The following is a 12,495-nucleotide window of genomic DNA, read 5'->3' on the forward strand; positions in this document are numbered from 1 at the left end:
TGGTAAAAAGCAGGAAATAAGGTTGGAAGGTTTGGAAGCACAAGCTACATGAGCTAGCAAGGTTAGCAGGTTCAAATTAGCATTCCATAAATTGTACATCATATATCTACGTATCAAGAAGCTAATGTGTCTCAACCCTTTGTTCACTGAAATGAATGGAAAGTTCTCTGTGACTGCAACTTTATGCTTCTCACTGAAACTACTTTCTACCAAAGAAACAGTCACAATAAAAATGTTTCTGTAAGGAAACATGCTGTATGTTGAGTTTTTCAAATGTCATTTTTCAATATTTTTAGCAGCACAAATGAAATTAAACTCACCTCTGTTGTGTGATATGAAAGCAGATATCACAAAGCCTCAGAACATAAAACAGAAACTCTTTGCATGGACAGATAACACTAGACATAAGTGAGAATATCTTTTTTTTTCATTTGGGTAAATTGTTCACAAACTGTAGTGTCACACTCATAAACTGTTTAAAGCTTGTAAGTCCTACACATTTAGTTTAATTGGCATTCCACAATTGAAGTTTGATTGATGTTTGATGGCGTAAGCATTGCATCATTCCCTGTTAGTATAAAACAGTTTAGGATGTTGATTGTACTAACAGCATAAAACAGTAAACTATTAAGATTGGTATATTGTATACAGTTAGTATGTAGTATGGAACTGGGACACATTGCTTTGCAAAAACATTTTTAAGAACTGTGTATGTTGAAAGAGCCGGGGGGCTGTATTTACAGATTCTGTATTTCAGGGGTCAGCAGTCAAGGTCAACCATGGGTCAGGTTTTTTTCAGCGCTGTAAACTAGGTGGCCAACGTACAGGCGTCATGAAAACACAGACCAATAAATATATTTTTGGTTGTTTATTTTAATTCATCCAATACAATTGAAACATTTTTGGGGTTGTATCTGAGGGCAGATGACATAATTCCGATTAGGAATTGAAGACCAACAGCAATTTATGTTGATACTCAACTTGCAAAAAATGACTCAAACACTTTGAAACTAGAAATGTAATTGATAGTTTTTCTACATACAATAAACAGTGGCCTGCTTCATGGCTGCAGCAGAGTATTGTTATTCACATACATCTGTGCTGTACAAATTACCACTTTTATTTCATTAAGTGTATCAGATGTGTATCACTGTTATAGTGAGCCTTGTGTTCACATTATTATCTACTGTAGATTTATGAGAGTCAAAAGTGTTGACATCTTTAAAAAGTAGAAAACTTCACTTAGTATGTAGTTGGATATTAGAAAAATAGAAGAGGAAAAGAGCATGACCTGCATTTATATGTACTGTATTTGGACCCAGGGAGGGAAACAAAACTGCTGTTGATTATGGGATCAGTTTAGAAATTATCTTTCCTTTAAACTTTATCCTTTGTATTGCGTTTGTCATAATTTGCTTTTATAATGAAGCTTTTTTTTTTGTTAAATCATTGTGCTACAGAATTAGACATTTAATGGAATTGAGTCCAGAAAACACCAGATATTTACAATTTTCAATGTGAACATCAGCAAATGACCACATAGAGAAGATGTAACCATCACATGTTGGCATTTTATTGATAACACTCCTGCGGAGTATTGATACAACTCAACTCTGACAGAGTGAATTGACAGAATGGACGAGGAGGAAAAGCTGATATGTGCAATTTATTGCAGCAGATAGAGGTAGAAAAGATGTTGAGTGATAATACTGTTTGTTTGAGCAGTAGTTTTATCACCAGGAGGAGCAGAAGCTGTGAGCACAGTTAAGAGTAACATGTTCAGAAATGTTTGGAAGTTCAGTGGAGGTTCAGGTGAGCTGCTGAGGATCTGCCGAGCTGAAACATTAAAATGTAAACAGTCGCTTATTCATCTTGTATGTGGCATCTCACATCTTTTAGTCTGTTCATACAAGAGAAACCAGAGACATTTCTAGTTGGATGGAGCAGTTGAAAAGCAGAGGAAGACGACGTGGATCTTTCTAGAAGCACTTGCGGTGGACGATGGCGGGGCCGGACTCATCGTACTCCTGCTTGCTGATCCACATCTGCTGGAAGGTGGAGAGGGAGGCCAGGATGGAGCCGCCGATCCAGACGGAGTACTTCCTCTCTGGGGGAGCGATGATCTGGAGGTGGAAGGAGGGAAAATGGGTTAGACTGGGAAGCAGGATTTCACCAATTAATATGACCAGTATCATGCAAAAATTATCCGCCATGTTTCATTTCCTTCTGACGGAAAAAAGGCCCCAAAACTCCAGCATTAGCAGTTCAGTAACAGACAAAGTAGGGTTTGAAAAATGAAGGTCTTACATTTAAAAAAAAAAAAAAAAAAAAAAATCTGTTTAGATTTTTCCACTTTGTAAATGCGTTCCAGAAAATCAGAACCTCCTGACTGGATGACTGCTTTTCAGGAAACCAAAGTCAAAGAACATGTATGGGAATTGATACATGCACAACTTGTTTTGATTAAATTTTGATCTTAAGACTTTTTGTTCACTTTGTAAACCAAATTTCTCAGGAGGGACAGACATTTTGACAAGTTAAAGTAACTTGTAATGTGACATTAAACCAATCACTAAATAGTGTCTCTTCTATAAAAAAAAAAAAAAAAAAAAAAAAAAAAAAAAAAAAAAAAAAGGTTTACAGATCAGATTCCCCAGAAAACTGATGACCAAGTTTGTCCACTGGGGGCAGTAGAACTTACAAGTCAGGAGATAAACGGCACCTTAAAGTATGACCTGCAGACAGACTGTTACTCCTGCAACAAGGTTTACAAGCCTCTACTTTGTACCCCTTCCTGACAAATCAAGTATATCAAGAAAATCTGATAAAGAGTCGTTCTTTCACTGATGTGCATGAAAAAGAAATGTTATACCTTGATTTTCATGGTGGGTGGGGCCAGGGCAGTGATCTCCTTCTGCATTCGGTCAGCGATGCCGGGGTACATGGTGGTGCCGCCCGACAGCACAGTGTTGGCGTACAAATCTTTACGGATGTCCACGTCGCACTTCATGATGCTGTTGTAGGTCGTCTCGTGGACGCCGGCTGACTCCATTCCTGAGCACACAGACAGATTTAAGTGTTCAGTTCAACTTCAGTGTTGCTTCAGAGCCTTTTGTGGTCATGTTTATGCTAGAAAACCCAACTAAGATGATGCCTTGATGGTAGAAAATTCACTCTGTACAAGAACTTTAAGTGATTGGATATCAAGTGTTTAGGGTGTTATTAGGATGAAGACCTTAAACTTAGGTTTTCACTGCAAAAGGCTTCAGAGTGACTAAGATGAAGGTTTAAAACATTCAAAAGGGATCAGAGATTTGGCTGCTGTAGTATGGGACCTGGTGTACCTTGTGGGTGTTTGTTTCAATTGTATATTGAAGTATTGACCAAGAAGAGGCCACAACTGCAGCAGGCTGGATTCTGATATTGTGCCATACAAAGTGCAGCTATTTTAAATTAAGGGTCACATTCTCATAACACTAAGTGTTGGGCTTATTTTCTTTAGTGATACAGTCCGTTTAACATTCGTTACCAACCGATGAATGAAGGCTGGAACAGCGTCTCGGGGCAGCGGAACCTCTCGTTGCCGATGGTGATGACCTGACCGTCAGGAAGCTCGTAGCTCTTCTCCAGGGAGGAGGAGGAAGCTGCCGTCTGCATCTCCTGCTCGAAGTCCAGAGCCACGTAGCAGAGCTTCTCCTTGATGTCACGCACGATCTCACGCTCAGCTGGAGGTGAGAGTGGAAATATTACAGTGAGAAAAAGACAAGCTTTCCAATATTTTAGAACTTCTAAAGCATTTAAAGTCATCATCCTCTGCTGTGGCTGCATATATGCAGGAGCTTCATCTCCTGTTCCAACAGGACACTCAAGATTACAAGTTTGGCCTAAACCATTTATCACTTTAGGAGGTAAAAACCGTTTTGTACCAGTGGTGGTGAAGCTGTAGCCTCTCTCTGTGAGGATCTTCATCAGGTAATCTGTCAGATCTCTGCCAGCCAGGTCCAGACGGAGGATGGCATGAGGCAGAGCATAACCCTCATAGATGGGCACAGTGTGGCTGACACCATCACCAGAGTCCATCACGATACCTGCAGGACAAAGAAAAAGACCCCACTCATTACCAACAGTCTGAGGTCACATGTGATTCATTATTAGCAGCAGCATCAGCAGACTGCGACCTCCACAGCAGCAGTTCCTGTGGTGTTTGAGAGTTGATGTTTCACTGCTGATGAGCAGCTTAGAGTTAAATCCATTAGTTAATCCATTAACAGCATTTTAAGGCTCAGAGACATGTTGTGGTCCTCTCACCTGTGGTACGACCGGAGGCGTACAGTGACAGGACGGCCTGGATGGCCACATACATGGCAGGACAGTTGAAGGTCTCAAACATGATCTGGACCAAAGAGAGACAGAAAGTGTCAGTGTGGAAACTGGAAGATGATTGAACTGACAAGGAGCCAGGAAACAGCATCAGTGCATTAAGAAAAAAAATAAAAATAAAAATAAAATCGGCTAAACAGAAAATGCATCTTAGGCGCCGAATGTTACAGAATTACAGGACACATTGGTGCTTCGAGAGCCTCAGTAGATTTTAAACAGCAAACAGTTCATTGTCTGTGTTGAGCAGTCGCATGAACACACCTGTGTCATCTTCTCCCTGTTGGCTTTGGGGTTGAGCGGAGCCTCGGTCAGCAGGACTGGATGCTCCTCAGGAGCAACACGGAGCTCGTTGTAGAAGGTGTGATGCCAGATCTGCAGGACAGGACGGAGAGTTGGAAGTTAGACTCAATTATTCAGCTACAGAAACTGTCAAATTTTCTGAGAAAAACACATGAACACTTTGTTTTCTCTTCCTGCATTCCCGTTGCAGTTTCTAGCTGTTATGAATAAAGGATATTTTCCTTTTTTGTCCACCCCCCAGTAATGAATTAAAAGTGGCAAACAGTATGAATATGACAGTTTACACTGATCTCTTCAAATATGGCAGACCATCCAGAGTCATGCTGTCGATGTTTTGTGTCATTCTGTGCATGTAGCTACAGAAGATGAATGAAAATGTCTCCAGAGCAACAACCTCAGTAATTTGTTTTAACTAGGAAATTAAATTTCAGTGGAAGGAGTCAACAGACTTTCACTCCAACAACAGTTCTGGTTTGAACAGAGGCACAAACAGGAAGTTCAACCACATCAGCCAAAGGCAGAAAGTTACATTTTCACACCACCTGAGTCACTGTTCAAGTAGTTTTCTGTCTGAACAGAAGAATTATTTTGTAAGGTGGGATAAATGTCTTCACCTTCTCCATATCGTCCCAGTTGGTGACGATGCCGTGCTCGATGGGGTACTTCAGAGTCAGGATGCCTCTTTTGCTCTGAGCCTCGTCACCCACGTAGCTGTCCTTCTGTCCCATTCCAACCATCACACCCTGCAGACACACCGTTACAGATCACGTCTTTACGCAGCATTTACCTTACTGATGCATGTTGTAGTCCTGAGATGCAGGTGATAATCATGTTAGCAGGTTGTACCTGATGTCTGGGGCGACCCACGATGGAGGGGAAGACAGCACGGGGAGCATCATCTCCGGCAAAACCGGCCTTGCACATGCCGGAGCCATTGTCAACAACGAGGGCAGCGATGTCTTCATCCATTTCTGAAATGACATTTGGATTAATGCAACATGTTTAAAATCCTCCTAATAAATCTGTAAAATCATGTAAATGTTGGATTTCAGGACCAACAGGACAAGATGCAAAAACTCTTGGTTACTGAAATGTCCACTTAGTGTTACAAGAACTTTGCCTGAACGCAGTATAAGATTTAAGCACATTTAAAATTAAAATATCTAAACAAATTATGATATAATAGGAATAAGTTAAGTCAGAAATTGAGGTTGATATACAACCTTTTCCTAAATTCTTTTCCTCCAAGCTCATAACTGACATTTTGAAATGGAGCCACAGTCAAGTTTTGAGATTTAGCCACATTAAAAATTACAAATGCACCTTTAAAAAGTGATGCAACATTCTTCAGCATGATCAGAAACTTGATTAATGTTGCAGAAACTTAAGCACTGATTTTAAGGCTCTGCATCATGTACAGGTGCACTTAGAGGTTTCTGTTGATGTGAACTTCCTCTTCAGATAAACTAGTCTTCATTCATTCTGTACCATCTTTTCATTCGTTTCCCCCCAGCAGGAGACGGCCAGCCCACGCTGGAATGACAGTAGTTAGTTGGGCGTGGCAGTTTTTAAGTCGTCCAATCAGATGAGCTTTTCTTGTGACCTTCTTCACTTCAGGACATTTTTAAACAAGTTCAGGCAGAACATAAACCACTCCTGTTCAGCCAAGACTGTGTCTGCCTTCACCATTCAACATGTAGCTAATGTTTTTATACCTTTACTGCACCTTTTTTTTTTTTTTTTTTTTTTTTTTTTAAAATATCACATGTGAGGCGAGTCAGGTTAACTGCAGCGTCAGATCTGTTAGTGAAGGACAAGTTAAGTTTAACCAAGATTCAAGGTTTTATTTTGTTGAGTATCTGATGCAGAGAGGACCAGCCCTCCCCTCAGGACATTCATAGTCTGACAATGATATCTAGATGTCCACTAACAAGAGTCAGAGGTAAAAGAGCAAAACTTATTGATTTGAAAACGAAATTGTGAATATAAATTGTTAGAAACAGATGAATGAAAGCTTCAACATCTAAACTAGAGCAGCATTTTACTGAATTAAGATTTCATTGCAGAACTTATTGCCACAGTGAAATCACTGCACAATTATTTGACATTTTTTCCTAATTTTATCAAAAAGTATTTGGACACAAGGTGACTTAACAGATTAAAAATATACTTTTTAAGAAGTGTCCATGGAGATAATTTCCTCTTGCATGTGTGTGATATTGCTCATTTCATTTTAGATGCGAGTTTCAGAAGTAGATGAAATTTATCAGGCTTGATCTCCTTGTTAAAGCTTTATTTCAGTCTCACAGTTTCTAACGTGAACAGTCAAGTATTTTGTTAGAATTTGGCTTTTTTTCCCTTCCTCTTTTAAAAAAACAAAACAAAAAAACCAGGAAGTTTGGTTGGTGGGAAACACCGTTTTTTTGACACAACATCCTCATACTTGCAGAGATCAGATAGTTTTCCTGACACCCTGATGATAAAACTGATTAGAGTTAACGACGCCTATCTGTGAGCTTACAGAGAGAAACTCACACAGTCATAAACCCTGAAAAATGTTTCAAGATTCTGTCAGAAAGTTTTATTTGCATAAAATACCTAAATAAATAAATAAATAACTCTACTGGAGCCTAAATGTTTTATTAATGAACTTAAAAGCTTTAAGACCTGAAAATAAGTTTTCCATTTCAAACGTTTCCGGAAGCAGTGAAACATAATACATTAATACATTTGTCTCTAAACGGGGGGATGCGTCAGACATCCTGCCATCTGCTGCCTCTCACACACCTGAAGTGATTCAATGTTGATGAATCGGTTCAATAAATCTGTGTTTTCTAATAAATCTCGGTTACATTTTGTGTGAAACTTCAGAGAAAAAGACTTCAGAACTGACAGAAGGTGCAGCGGTGGTTCTTACCTGTGCAGGTGAGTCTCGGGTGTGTCTCTAGGTGAAGTCTTGCAGGTGTTGTTCTGCCCCAGCTGTGCTCAGTGAAAGCGGCATCACGAGCCAAGAGCACCGGTTTTATTTGCGCTCGCGGGGCTGCTGGCGTTGTCCATAAAAGGTAACGTTCTCTCAGCGGACGCTCTGATTGGTCCAGGTGAGCGGGATCCTTCAGGTTCTCTCAGCTCGCGCTCTGATTGGTTGAAGCAGGCATCTGTCAAGGGGGAGGGGGCGCGTGGAACCTTTCAACCAGTTCCCCCTTAAAAAAAATAACCCTGCAGGGTTTTTGCTGAAATTTACCACAGAAGAAGAGCTGTGATTGGCCCGTCAGACCGGAAGGTTGAGAAAAGATTTAAAATGTTTTTCTGGAGGTAGAAAGGGCCTCTCTCAACCCAAACAACTCATCTCTGGACCAAATAACACTTCTTCAAATGACTGACTGAATTGATTTTTTCGGGGGGGGGCTTTTCTTTATTTGTTTACACATAAGCAGAAGATACAAATTGAAACAGGCTACATATGAACAACAGAAAAATGTGAGATGTCAAAAACCCTCAAAGGGGCTTGAACAGGGCACTCTCTAAGACAAGAAAGGGTAAAGAGAGAGGAAAAAAAGATAAGACTGCAACAAATAGCAGACATCTATATAACTGAATTGAATGATGTGCAGTTTTGAACAATGAACTGATCTACTAACAAGTATTGTGTTCGTATCAAAGCCTGATATATCTTATTCCTCCGTTGTTGTCCAAAAACTAGTAAAAACACGTCAGTGAGCCACACCGCTGCACTGGGTGACATGTTCCTTCATCATGTTAATTTGTTAGACACATGTCAGTCGAGAATAATTATCAGATTAATCAGTGATGAAAATAATCATTGGTTGCAGCTGTAGCCTGATCATGTCTGATAGTGTTGCGGTGGTGATATCAGTGGGAGAAATGTGATGCAGAAATATAAATCAAAACCTACACAGTAGTTATTAGACCGCCATTAATCAACCATAAATCCAGTTTAAGAGCTTTTCTTCTTACAAATCAAACATTAAAATGTCAAATAACTTTTTGACAGCGACAGTAGAGAAGTGAGAGATGACTTGAAACAAGGATGTTGCAAAATACACAGTCAGTGTGTCAGAGCTCTAGTTCACACAGGCTAACACAGGTTAGCTTGTGTTAGCCGCTGCTAACAGCTGCCCGGTGTTTTAAACAACCAGACAGAGTTCTGGTTTAGTTGGTCAATGAACTGAAAGCTGCTTAAAGTTGCAGAATGCAGCATCATTTGATCTCTCTACATCTCTCTACTATACACCATCAGAAATAAAGTCTAAATGCCCTACAAATAACCTTAAAAATATAAATATTGTTTAATGAAGCTGTTGTTTCTTGAGAAAATATTAAATATGATTGATGCCCTTATTCACTATTTTATACATTATATTTATTTTAGGACACTTTACTTCAGTGCCTACATGGTGAGTGTAAAGTTTATGCTCTAAATTTCCCCAAAAATTCCCAAAATGGAACAAAAAAGGTATTTTTTTAAAGGTCCCACAATGTAATTTCCCTTAAATACAAGTTTAAATCACAGCTGTGTTAAGTGTTTAATCTCTGTGGAGTAAACTATTGAGTGGGAGCAATTTCAGACACAACATCAGTGTTTATTTTCTTTATTCAAATGAATCTGAGTTACGCTGCGCAGGTTATTCATTACAGGTGATGTTATCTGATGTGGGAACAAAAAGCTAAAAGCAGGAACTTCAGTCCGAATGTTTCTGGTTTTGTTTTGGTTTCAAGCTGCAAGTAAATCCTGCAAATCAGGACCAACAACATGAGTTTGTAAAGTTAAACTCATTACAATCTTCTCTCCTATAAATGAATGAATTTATTGTATATATAAAAGTCCTCAAAGAACAAAGAAGTCCTCGATCGAGACAGAAAAATACAAATAACCTTCTTTTAATTCAACTTAATGAAAAATTTACGCCTACAGTCATCTAGTTGTGATAAAACTGAAACTAGCTGGTAAATAGTTGTGACAAATCAACCCTGACGTCACTACATCATTGGTCTCCTGGAGTCTCCACTGAATGTTACACTGTGTTGGTTTAGCGTGTTAGCACACTCATGTTTGTGAATTAGCACTAGCCACAAATTACAGCTGAGGCTCATGGGAATGTCATGGGCTTTCAGGAATTTAGTCATAAAACAAATTATTGGACATAATTAAATGCTGATATGATGGCACTAGATGAAAAGTCAGAGGATCAAAGATATTACAATTTATCCTGAGGGGAACATGAATGTCTGAACAAAAAGTCATCACAAGCCATCCAAAAGTTTTTGAGATATTTTGATAAGTCAGTAGGATTCATCCTCTGAGGAACATGAATGTGTGCACACAATTACATAGCAATCAGTCTAATAGTTGTTGAGATATTTCAGTCTGGACTAAAGTGGAGGATCAACTGACTGACATGGCCATACATAGAGACATGCTGCTAACGTGGCTAAAATACAGAGAAACTACATGTGTAGTTGTGATCACTGCATGCTCACATATGAAGCATCAGAATATAGTTCTAATGAATTATCAGACTGTGTTCACATTGACTGGGGGTGAATTTGTCTTTAATTTCAACTTTAAGTCCACAAAGACAGAAGTTCAGATTGTACATGTATGTTCTGAATTGGACTAAACATTTTCTCTGCAAGTTTATTCTTGTTTTTACACTAAAATTAACTTCTTTTTTTTAAATTGATCAAATCTAGATCAGAGCTGGATAAACTGGTCAGCTCTGCATAGTTTTTTTAGTTTAATTGTTTAATTGTAATTTGATCAGATAGTTACTGATTTTTGTAAGTTTTAGACTAAATTTGATTTAGATAAAGTTCATGTGACAACTTTACCTTTAGAGGTTTTGTAGAGAAGCAGGTTCATATGATTTTTTAAAATAAGGTATCTAGAGCTGCATCGATTAATTAATAATTAATCAATCAGTTGACAACTATGATTCCAGTTTCTCAAATGTGAATATTTTCTGGTTTCTTTCGTCCTGTATGACAGTAAACTGAATATCTTTGTGTTGTGGACTGTTGGACAAAAGAAGACATCTGAGGACATCATATCTTGGTCTGTGGGTGACTTTTTTCACCATTTTCTGACATTTTCTGGTCCAAACAACTAATCGATTAATCAAGAAAATAATCAACAGATTAATTGATAATGAAAGTAATCATTAGTTGCAGCCCTAAAGATACCCAGAAACCTCTAAAAACATCATGTGCTGTGCAGCTCTGCAGTAATCTGTACTGTTTTTGTTGGTGTGAACAGATTCAGCAGGAAGGTCACTGCTGTGTCACTGTGGAATTCAAAGCAGCTGCTTAATTGTCGTCTGTTTCCTGGAAGCCTGTACTTTATCCACAAGTCCTCAGATTAGTTGGAACTCTTACAGCTAACTGGTGGGTTCAAACCTTCCTCCTCCTCCTCCTCCTCCTCCTTGTCTTCATCCTCTGAATCAGTGGCTCCAAACTTTTTTTTTTCTCATGACACGAAGCAACAAGCAGCAAAGCAGAGGAGCAGGACTGTGTGAGCTCTGTTGTTATCTGTTTCTGCATCTTTCTGCATTCTGTCTGCACTTTGGTCCAATCTACTATTATTGATTTATTAACTTAAACCTGTAATGACTGATTATTTATGTCCACTAGTTTTCAGCAGAAACAAGCAATAAACACAACACTGACATATCATCAGCTTTTAAGTTGATATGTTGAACAAACAGTTGCTTATTTCCACATCCAGCAGTTACGGAGCAACATTATCATTCATTTGGAGTCGAGTTTCTGTCCACCTGGTGAATGTAAGTCCACCAGCAACAGCTAACTGTGTCTGTTTGGTGCTGAGCAGGTAGTGGCTTTTTACAGCTTTTTCTCTGAAAACAGCTGCCTGCTGTGGCCCAAAACAATGCTATGAGAGCACTGAGAGTGAACTAAAACAGTAAAGTTGCAGCCGGACAGATAAACAATGAGCTGAAACTCAATATAAAGCTCCGTAAAGCCGAGAGGAGCTGCAGAGTCTCTGATGATTCTCTGTAGGTTCATCACTACGAGCCAAACACATTATACATTGACAGATCAGACTGTAATGTTATAAAAATCAGCTGTCATAGCTGCTTTAATGAAAAAACTTTGCCATTTGCCCTAATCTGCATGAACCAGGTCCCTGTGAGGGCATCAACATACAGGCCAAAATCTGTGACGCACTTCCTGTACAGACTACAAGTTTGCCAACTACGCATGAACTACTAAAGAAAACCGGACACCAGTTTCATGTACTGGATGTAAGAACTGTTCTCCACATCCTCAGTTCTATTCAGTCCTATTCTTGTTAAGCAGTCACACACACACTACTTTCTTCTTTTTGACTTTCTCTTGTTGTTCAGCTAAATACAACAAACAAATGAGCTCTTCCTCGTGCTTCCTCTCACCTCTGTCACAAAGTGTGAATGATGCCTTTCCCCTGAACTAACCCCAGCAAGAAGAAACAAGGTGGCTTGTGAAAAGGAATATGTTATTTTCAGATTTTAAATATAACAAAACTGAATGAATGAATTTATTATTATTGTGTCATGTATATAACTATGTCACATGTGCCTACAAGACACCACAAATGTATACAAGCCAGAGGTTTGTGTAAACACTTCCAAACCCAAACCACTTAAAGATCAATCTTTAAGAGCAATCAAATCAATGATTAAAACATATTCTATATCATCCAGGAGAAATCAGAATTAACTCTTAATTAAATAATCCAACTTGTCCTCTTTTCCAGGCTTTTGAGTCAAAGTTAGAAAACTTAACCATGTTCAAATTAAA

General features: G+C 38.9%; 1 protein-coding gene across 1 annotated transcript; it reads right to left on the bottom strand.

Annotated features, from left to right (window-relative positions):
* Window positions 1–1,551: 1,551 nt before the first annotated feature.
* Window positions 1,552–7,706, bottom strand: LOC122968923 (actin, cytoplasmic). Its single transcript, XM_044334465.1, has 9 exons — window positions 7,598–7,706; window positions 5,527–5,651; window positions 5,295–5,423; window positions 4,642–4,752; window positions 4,309–4,393; window positions 3,927–4,088; window positions 3,534–3,725; window positions 2,873–3,054; window positions 1,552–2,123 (listed from the first exon to the last, which is right to left on the bottom strand). The coding sequence occupies exons 2-9, from the start codon at window positions 5,647–5,649 to the stop codon at window positions 1,980–1,982; spliced, it is 1,128 nt and encodes a 375-aa protein (XP_044190400.1). The 5' UTR covers window positions 5,650–5,651; window positions 7,598–7,706; the 3' UTR covers window positions 1,552–1,979.
* Between the last annotated feature and the right edge of the window lie 4,789 nt (window positions 7,707–12,495).

Source organism: Thunnus albacares, chromosome 2 (genome assembly GCF_914725855.1).
Source record: "Thunnus albacares chromosome 2, fThuAlb1.1, whole genome shotgun sequence".
In the NCBI taxonomy this organism is placed as follows: domain Eukaryota; kingdom Metazoa; phylum Chordata; class Actinopteri; order Scombriformes; family Scombridae; genus Thunnus; species Thunnus albacares.

What these genes read in the sequence shown, in the direction of transcription:
- LOC122968923 (XM_044334465.1), bottom strand. Translation starts at nt 5,649, where the DNA reads ATGGATGAAGACATCGCTGCCCTCGTTGTTGACAATGGCTCCGGCATG. An exon ending in ACAGGGAGAAGATGACACAG is followed by an intron (nt 4,394 to 4,641) that starts GTGTGTTCATGC and finishes TCTTTGGTCCAG; the next exon opens with ATCATGTTTGAGACCTTCAA. An exon ending in CACCCACCATGAAAATCAAG is followed by an intron (nt 2,124 to 2,872) that starts GTATAACATTTC and finishes TTCCACCTCCAG; the next exon opens with ATCATCGCTCCCCCAGAGAG.